General features: G+C 38.5%; 1 protein-coding gene across 1 annotated transcript in view; it reads right to left on the reverse strand.

The window, feature by feature from the left end:
• Positions 1–2,989: 2,989 nt before the first annotated feature.
• Positions 2,990–19,010, reverse strand: part of Snx7 (sorting nexin 7) — an 82,283-nt gene continuing 66,262 nt past the window's right edge. The window contains exon 9 of the mRNA XM_028890155.2: positions 2,990–3,490. Coding sequence (XP_028745988.2) covers positions 3,413–3,490 — 78 coding nt within the window. The 3' untranslated portion in view covers positions 2,990–3,412. The remainder of the gene's footprint in view (positions 3,491–19,010) is intronic.

The raw sequence follows: 19,010 nt of genomic DNA on the forward strand, positions 1-19,010 counted from the left end.
GGAATTACTTTACCCTTTTGTTTTTGTTTTTTTATTTTCTGTGTCTGAGTATTTTCCTGAGTCTATGCATGTGCATCCGGTGTGTTTCTAGTGGCTTTAGTGGCAAAAAGAGGGTGTCAGACCCCCTGGACTGGACTCACAGGTTATTGTGCTGGGAAACTACTGTAGCCCTCAGTAAGAGCAGTAAGTGCTGAGCCTTTGCTCCAGGACCAAGATTCTTCTTTCTTGTGAGCAACGATGCCCTTCCTTTTGGATGATGAGCATTTGTCATGAGGCCTGACAAACCTGGACCGTTTTTATGTGGGTATAACATCCCTATCTGCTGTATTTGGTTAGAAGGATGAACTGGCCTTGGTTTCTATTCACAAGAAATGACCTGTGGCAGGCATGGACGGGGAGGTGACAAGGGACTTGGCTATTTCCCCCAAACCAGTTTTTCCCTGGGGATTATTCAGCTGACTTGAAATTGGAAGGGATACTCTCTTTCTTTCTCTGTGCAAAGCAGAAAACAGTGAGCAATGAGCCATTGCTCCACTTTCAGCCAAGATTCTGACCCTCAGCTCTACTCACATTTTCTGTGCACTGACTCCTCATTATCAAAGGCTATCCTGGGTATTCCAGGGCATTTAACAGCATCTCTGGCCTCAGCCTGTTTGGTGCCAAGAGCACTCTCCTCCCCACAGTGTGGCCGCCAAAAGTACATCTGTGCTCTGCTGGATTTCCTCTGAGGATCAAAATGGCTCCCAGCTGAGAATCCCAGATTTAGCCTCATGGAAAGGAGACTCAATGGTACCAGCCAATTGCTTTATCCTCAGAGACGTGAGGATAAAGACAGAGGCAAAACAGGGGAGCTCAGAACCAGTTTTGTCCTGTTCCTCATGGGTACATGAATGGATTAATTCTCTCCCCTTTTTTTTTTTTTAGTTTGATTTGTCCTTTTCTCAAATGTAATAAGAACTGAAAGCAAAAGCCAGGCAGTGGTGGTGCACACCTTTATTCTCAGCACTCGGGAGGCAGAGGCAAGGGGGTCTCTGAGTTCAAGGCCAACCTGGTCTACAGAGTGTTCTGGACAGCCAGAGTTACACAGAGAAACCCCAAAAGTCAAACCAACCAAACAAAGAAAAACACAAAATTAGAGAAAGATATGAGAAAACTAACCCAGATGGCAGTTAAAAAAAAATCAATCAACAGGTTTTGATTAAAGCATAGATTAACCGATAACATATGAAAAGCTAAACAATATTCAAAACAAGCAATAGTGGATTTTGGATAAAGGGATTTTTGAATTGAGTCATTTATTGAATTTGTGACATCCTAAACACAGGCTCCGGAGTGACATAAGCTTACCTTCAAGGTAGTCTTGGTTGGTACAAGAAGGCCTATTTGTGTGTGCATGTGTTCATTCTCGGGGATGGATATTAAGTCCTGATTTTTCTGTATAAAATTCATTTGTGTGGGGATATATTGGGATATATCTTTGTGTTTATCTGCTTTTGGAAAAATACACCAAATAATGTTTCCTATTTAGTCAATTCTGTGTTCCAGACCACCCTGAGCTGCAAAGTGAGACTTTGTCTTAAAAAAAACAAAGTAAATAAATAGAAAAAGAGGAGAAATATAAGTAATGGTCATGGGATCCTGCATCTGTGAACAGAACAGACTGAACAGTTAGATGTTAAACCTCACAGCTACCCTCCCTGCCCTGGCCTTGTCGTCTCCATAGATAAGTAAGTTTGTGTGTGTGTGTGTGTGTGTGTGTGTGTGTGTGTGTGTGTGTGTGTGAGAGAGAGAGAGAGAGAGAGAGAGAGAGAGAGAGAGAGAGAGAGAGAGAGAGAGAGAGAGAGAGAGAGAGAGAGAGAGATTTTTTTTTTTAAAATAGAGTCTCATGTAACAAAGGCTAGTTTCAAAGTTGCTATGGAGCCGAAGGTTACCTTCAAAGAAAGTCTTGATTCCCCTGCCTCCACCTTAAGTACTAGGATAACAGGTTTGTGCCACGTCACCAGTTTATGTGGGGCTAGTGATTACACCAGGGCTTGGTGAGTGAATGGAAGACGATCATTCTACCTATGGAGTGACCCGGTACTTGGAAGGAAGAGGCAGGTGTATCTCTATGAATTTAGACAGCCTAATCTACATAGCAAGTCCCAGGCAGCCAAGACGGCAGAGTGAGACTCTCTCAAGTCTTCTGTTCTGATTGATTAGTTGGTTAAGGTAACATGTTTATAGTTTTTCTCCAGGAAACTGAAATGAAAAGAGGGAGTGGACTCTTTAGAAAGAACTGGACTTCCTGCCTCCAAGCAACTGTATAAGTTAGATATGTTTTATAGTAACAGCTGTTTTCAGAATATAGTGTGACTTTCATTGATTCCATGTAATAGTTATTGGTATGTACTCCACTCAAACCATGGTCTGTTTTTTTTCTTTTTTTTTAATTTGTTTTGTTTTGTTTGTTTTATAAAAAGCTAATTGCTTTGAGGAAAGTGAAGGAAACCTATGCTTTGGCAAGCCATTTCTGAAAGAGGCCATGTGCTACTGCAAAGTGCACTAAACGTTCTTCATCACTGTGGACCAGAAGCACCCACAGCACGGCCTCGTAATAGGTAGGCTCAAGATGCTATAGGCTTAAAAAAAAAATAAAAGCTGCCTGTGAGTTATAAAGATATGCAGAAAATTATCAAAAAAAAGAATCCATTTGTTAGTGTGAATGAGATTCTATGAAGATTTCTAAATAATAAGACAATAATTTAAGCCTACTTTGTAAAAATCTTACATTGTTGAAAACAAGCACTTAATTTTTAACAAAATTTTAAGCAATTGTTACTAATATTCAATCATTTTGTACATTTATTTCAAATTCTTAATATCAATGTAGATTATGGTGGCATTAAAGTGTATGCATAATATCCTTGATAATGGATATTGAATTAATGTTACAAACTGTTTCAGAGGTGTGACCTCTGACAGAAAAGGAACACATCATAGACACCAATTTCTTATTAAAGATTTTATTAAAACCAAGTCTTTACAACATATTGAAAAATGTAATGTACCACAGTCAAATATGTAAGAAAAAAACTCTATATGTAATTAATAGCACATAAATTTAAGAACAAAATTAAAATTATACTAATCTTTCTATTCATATAGACATAGATAAATATCTATCCATATAACAGATCTATAGATCTATAGCATATACATCATATAATAGACCTATATATCTAGATAGATATGTTTATATCACAAATTCACGTTGATGACCTGGAATACCTGAGTTTTTAAGTTGTTGGTTTTCCAGACAGTGCAAAATCAATTGTCATCCACTCTATAAAGGGCACAGCCAATCCAGAAAAAAGCAACTTTGGTTGATAGACGCTGTCTCTCAAAGATCAAACAGGAGTCTTTGATAGGATTAAATTTTATCTTCAGAGTCTTCTTCCAAAGGGAGGTCAGTCTGTGATGCGAGGAATGATTCCCACGTAGCAAGGCACTGTGTAACAGAAACGCCATGAGAGGGATCAGCTGTAGTTGTTGGCCAGTATTGAAATGATTAATAATGCATCCCAGTACACACATTCCTACAGCAATCTGCCCTACTTCCCCTGTCAGCTTGAGAGTATCTGTCATTTCTTAGATATTTTAATCTCCCCCTCGTGTGTGTGTGTGTGTGTGTGTGTGTGTGTGTGTGTGTGTGTGTTGTACATTTTACACAGATGTAGACATTCTTATTGTGCTTCCACAGAGGCCATTGGCTGTCTTCTTTAATTGCTCTCTATATTGCTTTTTGAGACAAGATCTCTCATTGAACATGGCCTTCACTAACTTGTTTTGACTATGTGGCCAGCAGACACCATAGATTCTTCGTTCTCCACCTGTCTAGCACTGGGATGACAGATGTGTGTCTCTGCTCCAGGATTTTTAGGTGGGCTGTCTTGGGTGTGCATGCTTGTGCAGCAAGCTCTTTACCAAGTGAACCATCTTCCCAGCCTGGTATTCTAATTCTTAATGAGAGCTACTATTACCAAATAAGAGGAAAACACATCAAAGACTGAAAGAAGAGCTTGTTAAAACAATCCATTGCTAGCCCCATTGACAGAAGAGAAAAGGGAGCTCAGATTTACTCACTCGGACCTGAAGAGGTGCACACTGACATCTAGACCCAGTGATGACGCAAACAGGTTTAGGTGCCTTAGGCTCTCATGACATTAGGTGTGAGGCATGTATGTTTGCAACACCTCATACACTTCATGCACACTGCCTAGTATGAGAGTTCTGAAAAAGCTATCTGTTAATTTATTATGTGCTGGGACTGGGTGGTGAGACTCAATATTTAATGGTTAAAACACCATTAAAATTATGGAACAAAGAAATACATATAGCACACCAACAACAGGGGGAAAAATAAATCATATAAAAGTGTCTATTAATCCCCCAAAGCCAGAAAGAAAAGGGAAATAATGAGATGAATAAAAAATAACAGAAAGGCAACACACTCAAACTTAATCCTGTCAATAGTCAATTTAAATGTCTATAGAGTACACATCTCAATAAAGGGGATAAATTGTGAACAGAAAACTAAGACTCACCTGTACTTTATATAAATTTCTTTTAAGTATTTAAAAAATAATGGCAAAATGAAAAATGACATGTGTGTGTGCACAAAACACATGTCAAAAGAAAAATAATAATACTACATTAGTATTAAAGACTTCAGAAAAAAGATCCTTATCAAGATAAGGATGATCTATTACAGCAGTAAATCTGGAAATTCAAGATACATTAAACAAAAACAGAGCAATACAAGAAGGGCAAACATAGTTATGATTTGTTTTGAGGTCATCTTATGTGTAACGTGTACAGAGAAAAACGTTGACAAAAATTTGAAGCACATGATCAATTAACTTAGCCTAATGCATATCTAAAGAACAAACCCAGAAAACACATCTTTCATGCACTACATTCTGGAACATGAGAAATCTCAATAGGCTAGTGTGGTGGCACATGCCTGTAATTCCAACACACAGGAGACTGAGGTTTGAGAACTGCGATTTGTTTGTCCGGGCTGCATAGTGAGTTTCAGGCCAGTCTAGGCTACTGAATTAGATCCTGTCTCAAATAATATTTATACATACAAGATTCAAGCCACATGAATTATGACCTCTGAATACTGTGGAATTTAATTAGAAATGAGTAAGAGAAGCAACCATGAAAGCCCCCCAAGTATTTGCAATCTAAATAGGAGAATTTTAAATACCGCTGGACCACAGAGGAAACCAAAAGTGAAATAATGAAGCGTTTTAACTGAATGAAAAAGAAATCACAATATATCAAAAACTTCTACATACCACTAAATACCACTAAGGGAGCCAACAGAGAAATTCTAATTGCCTCCATTAGAGAAGAAGAAAAGGTCTCCAATCAATGCATTTAATTTCTACTTTAAAAACCAAAAAAGCAAGAGCAAAGTAGCTGACCGCAAACATATTAAAGCCAAAGTAAGCAGCAGTGTGTGCATGTATGTTCATGTGCATGTTTGTGTGGGTGAATCAGAGCAGGAATCCATAAAAGACAATGGGAAAAAAACAGAGGAGAAACAATGGCACTAAATGTCGAATCTTTGAGAAGATTAGTAATGCTATTAAAGTGCCTTACTAATCACGAAAAAGAAGATGGTACAGAGTTATAGAACTTAGTGGTACAACAATTGCCTAGCATACACAAGGTCCTAGGTTCAATCCCCCACAATGGGACAAGGACAAGGGAAATATGAGAAGAGTTATCAGGAGGGAGAGACATCAGCTCAGATCCCTCTGACTTCAAGAAGGCAACAGTACAAGCTTTGTGCCTTGGCCCTTGAAATCCAGATGAAATGGAACAATGGCCAATTACTCAAAAGGCAAAAAATCACCAAAGCAACTGCAAGAGAAAAAAAGATAACCCAAAGGAATTCAAACTGAAAGTTAATTTTCACCCTGAAAATAATTCAGTGGTGAATTCCATGAAAAGTTTAAAGACATCATACCAGTTCTGTACAAATACAAATAGAATGGAAGACACAGGAGAGCTTTCTAGCTCACTCAAATCAAAGACACTGTAGAAGAAAACTAGACTGATTTTAATCAGAAAAACAGACACAAAAATTCTAAAAAAAAAAAAAATAGAAAAGAGAAGTCAGAAATCTCATCAAAGATTTATATGTAATATACAAATGGATTTTATTCATGAAATGAAGGTTCAACATCACTATCCACATTAAACACAGAATCATCTCAACAGATTCTGAAGAGCATTTGCCAAATTTCAAATTCATCCATTCCCAATTAAGACAACAATTTCCAGCAAACTGAGAATAGATGAGAATTCTATATATTGAGAAGGAAAATCTGTAAAAACAAAACTCTATAGTTTATCTCTTATGCAGATATACAATAAATATTGGTTATTTAAAGATATGTTCTTTCTTCCTGACGTACACTCAGTTTCAGGTCTGTTTCACCAAACATAAGTAAAAAATGTCAGAAGAACACAATGAGAAGTCTGAGCCACAACCTGGCACACAGGCTGGGAGAGGCACTTTTCCTGCAAACCTTTTGGTTGCACTCTTGCCCCTCCTCTGAGAGGTCACCCATAACCAGCAGCTATTAACCCTGCAGGGCCATCCGAAGTATTTACTGCTTTCAGATAAATAGCATTTCTTTTTTGACAACTCAGCCCAAACTACCACTTAAATAAACTGACCATCCCCCAGGTAAAAGCCACAATGAAATTCCAAGCAGCTTTCTTTGTTTAGAATTCATATCAAATAAAGACTCTGAATGGTACCAAGAATGGCACTGGTCCTTGCTGTGGATATCGATCTTTCTGTACGCTGTGAAGGTGTTGCTCTGATTGATTGATAAATAAAACGCTGACTGGCCAACAGCCGGGCAGGAAGTATAGTGTAGGCAGGATAAGGAGAGAAGACAACTCTAGGAAGTGGAAGGCTGAGTCAGGAGATGCTGCCAGCCTCCGCCATGAGAAGCAAGAGTAAAGTACCCGTAAGCCACAAGCCACGTGACAATGTAGAGATGAATAGAAATGGATTAATTTAAGATATAAGGACTAGATAGCAAGAAGCCTGCCACGGCCACACAGTTTATAAGTAAGTCTCTGTGTGTTTATTTGGGTCTGAGCGGGACTGGAGAAAACTCCAGCTACCGGTCCTCAACCAAATTCTCTCTTTTTTCACTGTCATATTGTACTTCAACTAAGCTAGTTTAATAAAGGTTGTGACATGCTAGCCACCATCTATGCCAGTTAGTATGGTGAACCAACATTCATTTATAAAGTACTAAGGCTATTGAAACATGGTAAAGAGACATTAGTTATTGAGTAATTTCCTCGCCATCCTCCAACTGGGAGCAGAGAAAAGATGCTATGCATTTTGTTTACTGGAAATCACAGAACAACTTCTATAGGATAACATATAATCAACATTGGATACATTGTTACGAGTACACAGAAGGCATTACAATGGTTCTTTTATAAATCATAGGGGTTTTTTTGTGCACAATTACTATCATCGACTCTAATTTACAAGTGAGGAAACTGAGGCTCGTATAACCTAGGTACATTTAAAGCATTGTAAATAACCTGGGGACCATAGCTAATGTTTATTTATCAATATGTAAAGAATGACAGATCTCCTATATCACCATGGGGTACATTTAATATGTCCTTGGCAAACATGATGTCTCTCTTTTACACAGTGGAAGAAGGACTATTTGGGGAGGAGAAGTGTGCAAGAAAATACAGGAGGTATCAGAGTGACCAGATTTTAGGAAAAGGATATGTATGAAATCTGTGTATATGGAAGCTGATTCTCTATTTATCTCACGACCATGCTCTACTTCCAGTAGTAGACATACCCTTTGAAGATGATGGAGTCTAGATACATTGGGCACTCGGCTAGTGCTCAATGAAAACAGAGGGCTACACAGAGGGAGCACATTGAAAAACCAAAGCCAACATGTTGGTCGACATAAAAGCTGTACTACCCTTTTCCTTGTAAACTAGTTTCCTGCTGCTGTGTAGTTTCTAAACGTGAAGTTTTGTCCTTCTGTCCTCTGGCCTCATTTCTGGTCTCAGGTTTATGTTCAAGGAACATTTGGGATCTGTAAAGTTAAGGATTTGATTTTGAGCTATGTACCTCACGATGCCACTCAGTCTCTTCAGGGACTTTTAAAATTCTTCTAAATTGTTTTTATTACACTTATTAATTGAACTATTTAATTGTGTGTGTCAGTGTGTGGTGCATATGAGACAGCATGTGTTTGGAGGGTGATAGAATTCCTTGCCACTCCCCCATGACCTCACATGAGCTGGCAAGCTGCTTGGTCATCCCAGGGCCTTACATCCTACATAATCTGTGCTCTGGGTGATCACGTAATTTGCCCCAGCAAGATTGTGTAATATATGTACATATGTGGCACAGCTATGAAAACCCATATGCGCATGTGCAGGGGAATCCAAAAACGTGGGTGCCACGTACCCCTCCCTTCTCTTCCTGCATGATCATTCTGATCATTCCCATAGGCCTAAGCACCCCCTTCTGTTCCCTTTCCTAATAAACTCTTATAGTGTGTTTTGTTGTATTTCCTGGCTTTTCTTGCACAGTAAACAGCGCCGCCTAATAAATAAGAGAGGGCACAGGAAAACTTGTGGGAACTGGTTTTCTCTTTGGTTCCTGGCTTGGTGGCAAGTGCTTTTCTGTGCTGAGTCATCTTGCTGGCCCTCTTTTAGAATCTCTGTGTCAGCTGTTTTCCTGTGAATAAATGTTTTTAGTAAACTGTTCCTTCCCATTCATGTGGGGGTAATGTTCACTTGAGTTATCTGATAACTGGCACATATATCATGTCAATCTATATCTCTTTTTAAAAGCAATATAAAGGGGGCAAGATGGCTCAGCTGGTAAAGGGGCTTACTGCTAGGCCTGTCAAACCGAGTCTATTCCCAAGAACAGTGGTTCTCAGTCTTCCTAATGCCATGGCCCTTTAATACAGTTCTTCATGACCCCTGACCATAAAGTTCTTTTCACTGCTACTTCATAACTGTAATTTTGCTACTGCTATGAACCATAATGTAAATATTTTTGGAGACAGAGGGTTGCCAAAGGGGTCAGGACCCACAAGTTGAGAACTGCTGCCTTAGATCTACCTGGTAGAAGGAAATAACCAACTAATGCAAGCTGTCTGTCTACTGACCTCCACATGCCGGCTACAGCATGTGTGCCCACACACATGTACACAGTCAAACAGTAGACAAATAAATAAATGTAATAAAAGCTTGAAAAGCTGACATCTAACATTGTTCATTTCTAGTTATTCTTCCTTGCTTTGCCTGAAACCAGAGAACCTTAGCAAGACCTTGAGCAATGGACAGTCCACACAACACAGTTATCAACTTAGGACAGTGCACATCTGCTGTGCTCAGCATTGCGACAGCTGAAAACCATTAAGGATAAAGTTACCAAAATCTCAAAATCTAGATATACTTGCTTTTAATTTAGCCTTTTTAAATAAGGTATTTCTATCTATTTGGCCTTGAATTGTAAATTAAGCATTTACTGTTTCTTTTTTTTTTTTTAATCATTACTATCAATGAAGCTAGTGTTTCTATAAATCAGAGTGAGGGCAAAAATAAATTAAAAATGGTATTAATCACAGGCATCCTCACTGACCTAGTCTCTGTAGTATCAGACAGCCTAATCAAGTTTAGTTTCTTAGGCAACCGTGGGACTCCAACCACAGGGCTCTACTTTCATTTGAATTCTGTGTCACCATTTTCCACATTTTATTTTATGAATCATCTTCTGATGGAATCACACAATCCCATTTTAGTTAAGAGAATGAATTTGGGGGCTACATGGCTCAGAGAGTTAAGGTGTTTGCCATGTTAGCCAGGTGACCCGAGTTGGATCCCCAGCGCCTAAGGCGGAAGGAGAGAACTGGCTCCATGAAGTTGTCCTGTAACTCCCCAGGCATGCCACGATATGTGCACACCTTCACACACACGCAATAAACATTTAAAAAAAAAAACAAGCAGGGAGGAGGGGAGAGGGGGCACACCTTTAATCCCAGCACTCTGGAAGGAGGAAGACGCAAGTGGATCTCTGTGAGTTCAGGCCAGCCTGGTCTACATAGTGAATTCTAGTACAGCTAGAGCTACACACAGAGAAACCCTGTCTCGAAAAACCAAACCAAACCAAACAAAACAAAACACTGAACCAAACCTAAAAAACAAAACAAAACACCAAAACCAAAACCAAAACCAAAAAAAACCTAATTCATAGAATATGTACTGTTTCTTCCCACAAGAGCACAATGGATGATTCACCCCATGGAAGGCTAAGTAAGGTGGTGGATGTGTGTTAGCCAGGATGGGGCAGAACTGAAAAGGAGGTTCACCACAAATCTTCTCTAACTGAAAATCCAGCAAGCATTCTCTCCAGGTGGCTCTGTCCTGTAGCCAAAGGGCAAACAGCTCTCTGAGAGCAGAGATGTCTGAAAGCCTGAAGCTGGGCAAAGGAGCCAGACCTGTGGACACATACCACAGAAAACATACCCCGTTTCTACATATTCACTTCAAACCTTCTCAAATATACGAAGATGAGATGCTAGGAAAACTAAGCTTCAATTCCAAAAGTAACTTTGAGTTTTGAAAGTAATCCTCCTGGTGCTTCAGCAGAGATGGTGATGACATTTTGCTACTAGAATAGGCAAATGTCTCTTAGTTCCCAAGTGCATAATAGTCCCTTGAACAGATGTGATCAGGGTTTCTAAAGAGTCAGTGTGATGGCAATGTTCCCGTAGACACAACAGCTTTCCATGGAAGTGTCTACATTTAGGAGCTGGTATTGTACTGTGTCACCTTTGTGGGATGTGAGGAGGTCTACTGCAACTCTCTGCTTCCCTTGGCTTATTCATCGACATATAAAATAAATGGGTTTCCACTAAAATGGAAGGTTTCAGAGGCTGACTGTGGCTGACAAGAAGTTGGCAAATGAAATTACATATGATTTACAATTTCGTCTAGTTCTGCTTGCCTAGAGCCATTATGAAATATGGTGATCATAAAAATTTAAACATTCCCTCAAGTATTTGGTATTTGCAAGATAATTACCATCGTACAGTTTCCAAAAGTAAGATCCACAGGCACATGAGGAATCTTTTCAATCTTCTCCGTATCTGCTGCTACTACTGTTAGCCTACATGCGCTGAGTACTTACTACCTGGTAGACACTGAGTCTGGTATTTTTCATTAATTCATTTAACAGCTTTGAAGTCTGTTTTCCATATTGTAGTTTTAGGCTCAAGTAAAATGAATAGTTTAGGAGACATGCTAGTCAGGCTTGGTGATACAAGACTGTAATATCAGCTAGTTGGGAATCTGAGGCAGGGGGATTGCAACTTCAAAGCAAATATGGACTACGGAGTGAGTTCAAGGGCAGGCTAGGCAAGCCAGTAAGTCTCTGTTCCAAAATAAAATATGTGAATATTCTGAATATGTTGCTCAGTGATAGAACATTTGTGTAGCATATGAAAGGCTCTGGCAGTCCCCAGTACTGACAGAAAAAGAAAAAGATAAAGATAAAAAGGAAGACAAGAAACGGAGAGGGGAAGGGAACCTCACTTCTGTAGAAGTCTGAATCCAGATTCTGGGAATTATCTGCCAAGTGTTAATTTTAGAAGTATCACTAACTGTAGAATCCCAGGAGGTACATGCTACTTTTCTACAATTACAATGTAAGCTGCATGTTCAGCTTAACCACTGCAAGGGTTAACGTAAAAAGACTCATTAGCTACAGACGCCATCTTGTGGCCCACTTATTTATTATTCCATAGTAGTGTATGGATCTCTAACTCCCAATCGATAAAGACAAAAGGTGCTGCAGGTATCACTCATTCCACTTCTCTTATTGTTACACATGGGTTACTAGGGTGTTGAGAGGTCTAATATGTTAATAATCTTTGTGGGATAAACTAATCCCAGGGCCTGAATTTGCATTCATAGTCTTCCCATTCATGTACTCTTTACATTCTACATTCTATTGTTGCTTTGGATACAACCAGCCAATTGACGGGGCTCATCAGCTTAAATGCGAGCATTCCAAGCTTATGTTTTCAAGCTCAATTTGTTTAACCATCTATTGAACCTAAAGATAATTACATTGAACACATTTATCTTTCTTTCATTATACAACTGATCAAAGCACAACTATGGTATTTTGGTATTTTAAAGCATTTCCCATGTCTTCTTCTTTTATTCTCCTAGAAGTTTATGGTATTTGTGTGAATACCTGCCTACATGTATACATGTATGTGTGCATGCGTGTGTGTGTGTGTGTGTGCACCTTTGTGTGTGTGTGTGTGTGTGTGTGTGTGTGCATGTGTGTAGTGGGGACACAAGCATAGGAGGAGATTAACACTTTCCACTGATGTATGAGCACCAACAGAGTATGATTAGGATTTTAAAATCAGCTAGCAGCATGCTGACACCCAATTCTAAATTTTTCATTAGTAAACTCCCTTCTTTAAAATATATCCTGTATATATCCTCTGTATGTTTTAAAGCATGTATTCCTTTCTAATCTCTTGCTATGAAATCTCTAAATAACTTAGCTTCAGAAGGCATCCCTAGTTTTAAGGATGGGAAGAGGCAGATGCCCATGCTTTCCTTCCATTGTACACATAAACTCATTTTCATTAGCATGGAAAACTGAGAAATAATTACATTACAGGCCATAAAGTAGTGATGAGACCATTTTAATATAAGTTTGAGATAGCAAAAACCTCCAAAATACCACAAATATTTACTAATTATATGAGACATAATAAAAATGGCATAGTTATGTAGAACAATGATTTTGACTATGACTTGGAATGTCTAATTTGGATAGAAATTATTACTTACTTTTTGTTAATTTTTAGATAGAATTTCACTTTATAACTCAATCCAGCCTGGAACTTACCATGTAGTACAGGCTGGCCTCAGAGTCTAGCTGATTTTTCTGCTTCAACCTTCCAAAGTACTATAATCATAGGCTTGTGCCACCACACCCAGCCATCCTTCAATATTAAATGTAGATTTCTTTGAGTTCAGTTTATAATTCTTACTTCTTGGTTTATCCAAAACTTCTAGTGACCATTTTCCCACCTGATAAGACAGTTTCCTGTTGTCTATGGAAGTTTTGTTCTATGATATTCCTCTATCATATTCCTTGTGGTGAATGGAGAGTATAATACTGTAATGGCCTCCACTGAGCAGCCCAAAGTAGTTAAAAATAAAAATGAATCATCCACTGAAAATTGGGATCTATAGTCAATTATGAAGCTTCTTCTCAGACATAAAAACAAAATTTTTCAACAACCCAAGGTCATAAATCATCATTGTATTTCCTATTCTCTTGCTTCATCCATTCATATTGTATGCCTCTTGGTTTTATTTGAAATAAGAACTTATTGCTCAACAGGAAAATAATTTTCCATAATGTAGATGGTATAAATGATGAGAGGGATGTCAGAGTTAATTATTAAACAATGAGTAATGCTGATCTTTCTAAAAGAAATAGGAGAAAGCTCCTAAATATTCAATAGATGGCCATCACAGGGCACTGAGATGGCAAGAAGTAGCTTTTTCCCATTTGATGAACAACCACATTTAAGCAAATTGAATGGTCCATACAAAAACACTAGACTGAGCCTACATTTCCTAATCCAGATGTTTTGGCTTCTAGTGGGTGTCTTCCAGTGGCTAAGAGAGAAAACAATGAGGGTACAAGGACACAATGAATTAAAACATTTTAACTGGCATAAAAATGGCTAGGTTGAATACATTTCTAAGACTCTGAGCCTCCTAAATAGGTGTGTTGGCTTTATAGTATCCTCCCACCCTTGCCAAACACACACACACACACACACACACACACACACACACACACACACACACACACACACCAGGGAACTCTTCAATTCTATGGGGCATAATGAAGTTCTGAGACAGTCTTCCCAGTGACTAAGACACTGAACACTGAAAGCTGTTTCCTTGAGCAATTGATTTTGATACTATTCAAAAATTTGTCTTCCTGGGCCCAAAGGTATATGTCCCATATTAGTAACTGTTAGGAGTTACGCTAGTAAAAACAAACAAACAACAAACAAACAAGGCACAAAAACCCCAAAACAAACAAACAAAAAAACCAACCAAACAAAAAACCACTCTGATATGGATTCCAAATTCCTAGTTCTAGATCATTCTAGAATCTTCTAGCTCAGCTATGCTACAATCCTGCAGCTTGGTCCTGAAACCCTGACTGGGGCAGTGAGGGAATAAAGTAAGGACAGACACACAGACACATATATAGAAAAGCTGACATAAGATCAGGTGTGTGCACTCTGATGGAGTGGCATCTACTACCATAGCCTCTTGGAATCTTTGCATGTTTATTGTGTACAGTGAAGGGGAAAGGGTTAATTCATCTCAGCAAGAGATCTGTGTAGGCAGCAAACACCTGGGAAGGAAGCAGCAGTTGCTAGTTTTTGTACACACTGGCCACTTGCTCGAACTCAATGCTCCTGCTCCATCACCAGGAAAGCTTTGCCATCCCTGTGAGTTTCACCTGGGGAAGGCTTTGGCACTCCCATGAGGCTGAGGGTCAAGCCCATGTCAACAATACCCATTCACTCAGGACTTCATTCACCCATGGCTTCCTACACTCCCTATAGCTCGACTTCGTTTTAACAGTAATAACAGGAAGGCTGACTATAAAGAAGGTGCCTGTTGACTCAAATTCAGCCTGGGAGAGAGCCAATATATAAAGACACTTAATGATCCAATATAGGCCATCTACAAAACTTCTGTCCCAAGATTTTAAAAGAAATTGCAAACACTGCCTGCATTCTTTAAGCTCAAAATCACAGGAAAAATCTCTACACGAGTAAAGTTTCTGCCATGTCCACCCTTGCCTTTCCAAGGTGATTCATACCGAGAATTGAGTGTATGCTACTCATCCAAATGACAGAGGGCATTAACTGGAAACAGGTGGCAGCAGTTCCAAGTTTTTGGAGTTAATATTCATAGTCATCTAGGAAGGAAACAAAGGGAGGTTTGGGGGAAGACCCATTAATCTTCCCCCTAAGAGTAAGTTTGGAATTAAGGGCTTCAGTTGAGGTTGTAACTCTGCTTTCCAGCCAGTAAAGGGCTCTCATAATACTCAGGAAGAAAATAATATATCCAGCCTTCTCTTTCTGTGGAATGGATAGTTTTTATTTAATCTCTCCAAATATACCATCTTTTTTTTTTTTTATTTTGTCTTTCGATGGGCAAATCCATTCTATTTCCACTTTCCTTCTTCTTGATGGAAAGGGCAGAAGTGGAACAGAGGCCAAGCAGCCATTTTCTCTTTCTACGGCAGTTTCCATCAGAGATTCCTTGTAATAATTTTATTAACAAATGAGGCCTTCATTTTCTGTAGTCTGAAGAGGCTCCACATAATTGACTCTGGTACTATTTGGAAATTTCCCAACTCTCCCTCCTCAAACCTCACTCTCTCTTGGAATGTGACCCCTGGTACTCCCCATTCTTTTCTGGACTCGTTCTTAAACGTATTCTGCTTTCATCCTCCTTTTCATGGTCCACAGTCCATGGTGCAACTGCATCTGATTCTTCATATGATCCACAGTCACACTTTAAAACTGCCCATTCTCTTAAGTCATAGTCTCTTTCAAGGTCTTTGACTTTCAAAGTGTAACTAACTTTTCTATAATTTTTTAAACCACTTTACTAAATTCTAGGGAAGATGAAAATGGCTAGTTTCCTTCCTCTGGTTTCTCCTTCTGGATTTGAAAAGCACTTTATCCTTAGGTTAATGGCAGATAACAGTCCTCCTTTGCTAGTCAGAATTAAATTCCATGAGACTGCTCTCCTTGCTCCTTTCACTAAAGTAATTTTTCTGATTTTTTTTCCAGCTTCCAAAAGGATGAAATTTGACAGGTATCTAGATAAGATTCTTTTCTAGGTAGCAATTTTATAATTATAATCAACATATTTTTACCTTGTATATTCAGAATTCTTGAGAGCCATCTTAACTCGGACCAGGGTGCTTTTCAGCATTTTTTCCCCACATCAGAAAAATGTGTCCAGTTTGTAGTGTAATGCCGGTGTTAAAGCAACCCTTTGGCATTTCTCATTTTCCCAATGTAAGAAGGGATGCCTTCCAGAAATGAAAACGGAAAAGAACACTACGCTTGAAGAACATTCAGGACCCTTGGAACCCATCTGTCCATTACTTAATTTGTAGGCCTGCTATAAAACCTAATTTAAATTTTTTTGCATAAGTTTTAAATGACTCACAAAGAACTAGGTTTGGATATTAGCAAAACTTCAGCAGTAGTACTTATTTGGATATAGATGTGCCCTTGTCAAAACATTTTTTTTCTATTTTCATTTACCTCCCAGAAAACACATTTTACCATAAATGCTTTCCTACTTCTGGATGTCCATGTGGACCCAAATATTTGTGGTGCCCACTGAGAGCAGATTCCTTCTCCAGGTCTGTCCATTACAGTTCAACTGAATAGAACAAATTTAAATAAATGCCCATTAAAACTATTAGCACAAGCTGTAGTGGTGTCTGCCTGTGATTCTATTACTTGAGGTTGAGGCAGGAGGATTGCCATAATTCTGAGGACAACTGAAGCTACAGAGTGAGTTCTGAGCCATCCTGGGCTACATAGCAAGATACTGTCTTAATAAAACCAACTATAAGCTGTATCAGTCAAGTGAATATGCCCATTATTCTTCCATCACAAACTTTAAGTGTATGAGCAAGATTTGAGCTTAGAATTGGCTCTACCGCAATGCTTACCACATGGCTTTGATAACAGAATCTTTTTTGTTATTGATTTTTTTAAGTCAGTATACAAAGGACTGGGTTTCATTATAACATTTTTGTACATATGTGCCACTGTACTTTGTTCTATTCTGTCCCCTCTCCACAGCTGTTCACCATATGTCCCCTGCCCTGATCTGTCTCGTTCCCTTTCTTCACTCAGATGATCCCCTACTTCAGATTCAAAGGTGCTTGCCACCATACCGGGCAATAATGGGATCTTAAGTAAATCATTTGACACGAGGAAAATGACATTCTAAAATAAGATAGGATAATCTAATGATTATAAATGTGGACTACTCATAACTGATAATAGTAGAGTCATTTCTTTTTTATTTATTTTAAAGTTAGTATATAAAATAATGAGTTTCCTTATATAGGATTTTCTTTGTCAATTTTCATTTCCATTGTCCTTAATTCTAATTGCCACATACCCTACTTCTCTGCCTCAGGTTTCCTGCCTGCATTTGAAATGCAGTAACCAGTGCTCTGGTTATTTAAAATTCATACTACCCAAATTTAAACAGCTAATATTCATAATTATCTTAAGAGTTTATTATTATTATTATTATTATTATTATTATTATTATTATTATTAAACAAGTGCTTAAATATTTCTGTCCCAGCCTTGCAAATAGTTTGGACTGCAGTTGTATGATGTCAGGTCCAAGGGGTATACCCTTTCTTCCCAAAAGGGCAGGTCCACTGATTTGGTCCAGTATTGAGTCTAGGCTCAATTCAAGCTGGACTGTAGAAGGATTTCTGGCTGTTAGATAAAAAATAGCATTCCTCAGGAAATTGTGAAACAGGTTCACTTGCCCCTAGCAAAATGGACACATGGCTCTCCAGTGACATATATCTCTGTGGCACATATCAGCATATCCAAGTCCATGCTGGCATCCAGGTTCTCTCAGTCCTTATTCACAAGTACCTGTTCCTTGACTGTCTCCTCACATTCATGTGCCAGCATAACAATCTTAATAGTATTATTTATGATAGAAAAAAGATAACCAAATTTCAAGTATAAAGAATTATCTAATCCCATGATGATTTGCAAATATGAAATTTTTATTCATATTTACATGAAAATTATGACTATATTGAAAATTAATAAAAAAACTGAAAAATATGAAAAAACAAATATATTCATTTTAATTATCAAGGCCTAAAATAAATAATGTATTTCCTGTGGGTACTTTAAGAAAGGGCCATATAAACATTTTTAATTAGTATGATATGCTAGCAATATTTTTCTGTAATATATTCAAATCTACTATTCTGTAGGAAATAGGGTTGTGAACCTTTATTTCTTCTTTACAGTAGGATAACTATTTAATTTGTATGCGTTTGTTTTCAGTAAGTATGCATTTTCCTTTTTCCTTTTAACTAGAACAATAGACTATAAAACAATGATTTTTATATACCAACTAGTAATACTAAAACAAACTTTGCAAAGGAATAAAGTGTATTTATTCATTATCACTTAATTATCACCTGTTTAACTCGACAAAAGCCACCATTACAAGTTTCCATTGCTGGGAGCTTGGGAGGGATGGTGTAGAGGTGAGGTTGGAGAGGAAGCCAAGGGAGATGCTTCCTGTGACACTTAGAGCAGAGCTGACCATTACAGTCCTCAGCTGAGGGTAGCCTGGATGCGTATGAAGAGTGCCATGAGCGACAGCTGTTCTGGAACTCAGATCCCTTCACTAACTCCACTCCTCTGCACAACTTCAGGCACCTCTGGTGAAGTCCCTATTCTTTTTATTACTGTCAGGCTACCTTTGATGTATTAGAGACAAAGAAAGGAAAGGCATTCTGATGACAAAAGGGACTTCAACAGAACGGTGAAGGAAATCAGCGCTGCTTGTAGACTCCTTAGAAACAACAGTGATGTCCCTAGACTACTTTCCCACTCGAAAGGTCATTGTTCCGTTTTCTAGTCTGTCCAAACCCAGAGTCATTCCACAGCTACCTTGAAACTAACTGCACTGCCACAATGTCCCCAAAGAGTGTGTAAGAGGAGATAGGAAGGCTAAGTAGATTCACTGATACTAAACTAAAGCGTTCCAAAGAACACACTCTT

The sequence above is a fragment of the Peromyscus leucopus genome, chromosome 6 (genome assembly GCF_004664715.2).
Source record: "Peromyscus leucopus breed LL Stock chromosome 6, UCI_PerLeu_2.1, whole genome shotgun sequence".
Classification (NCBI taxonomy): Eukaryota; Metazoa; Chordata; class Mammalia; order Rodentia; family Cricetidae; genus Peromyscus; species Peromyscus leucopus.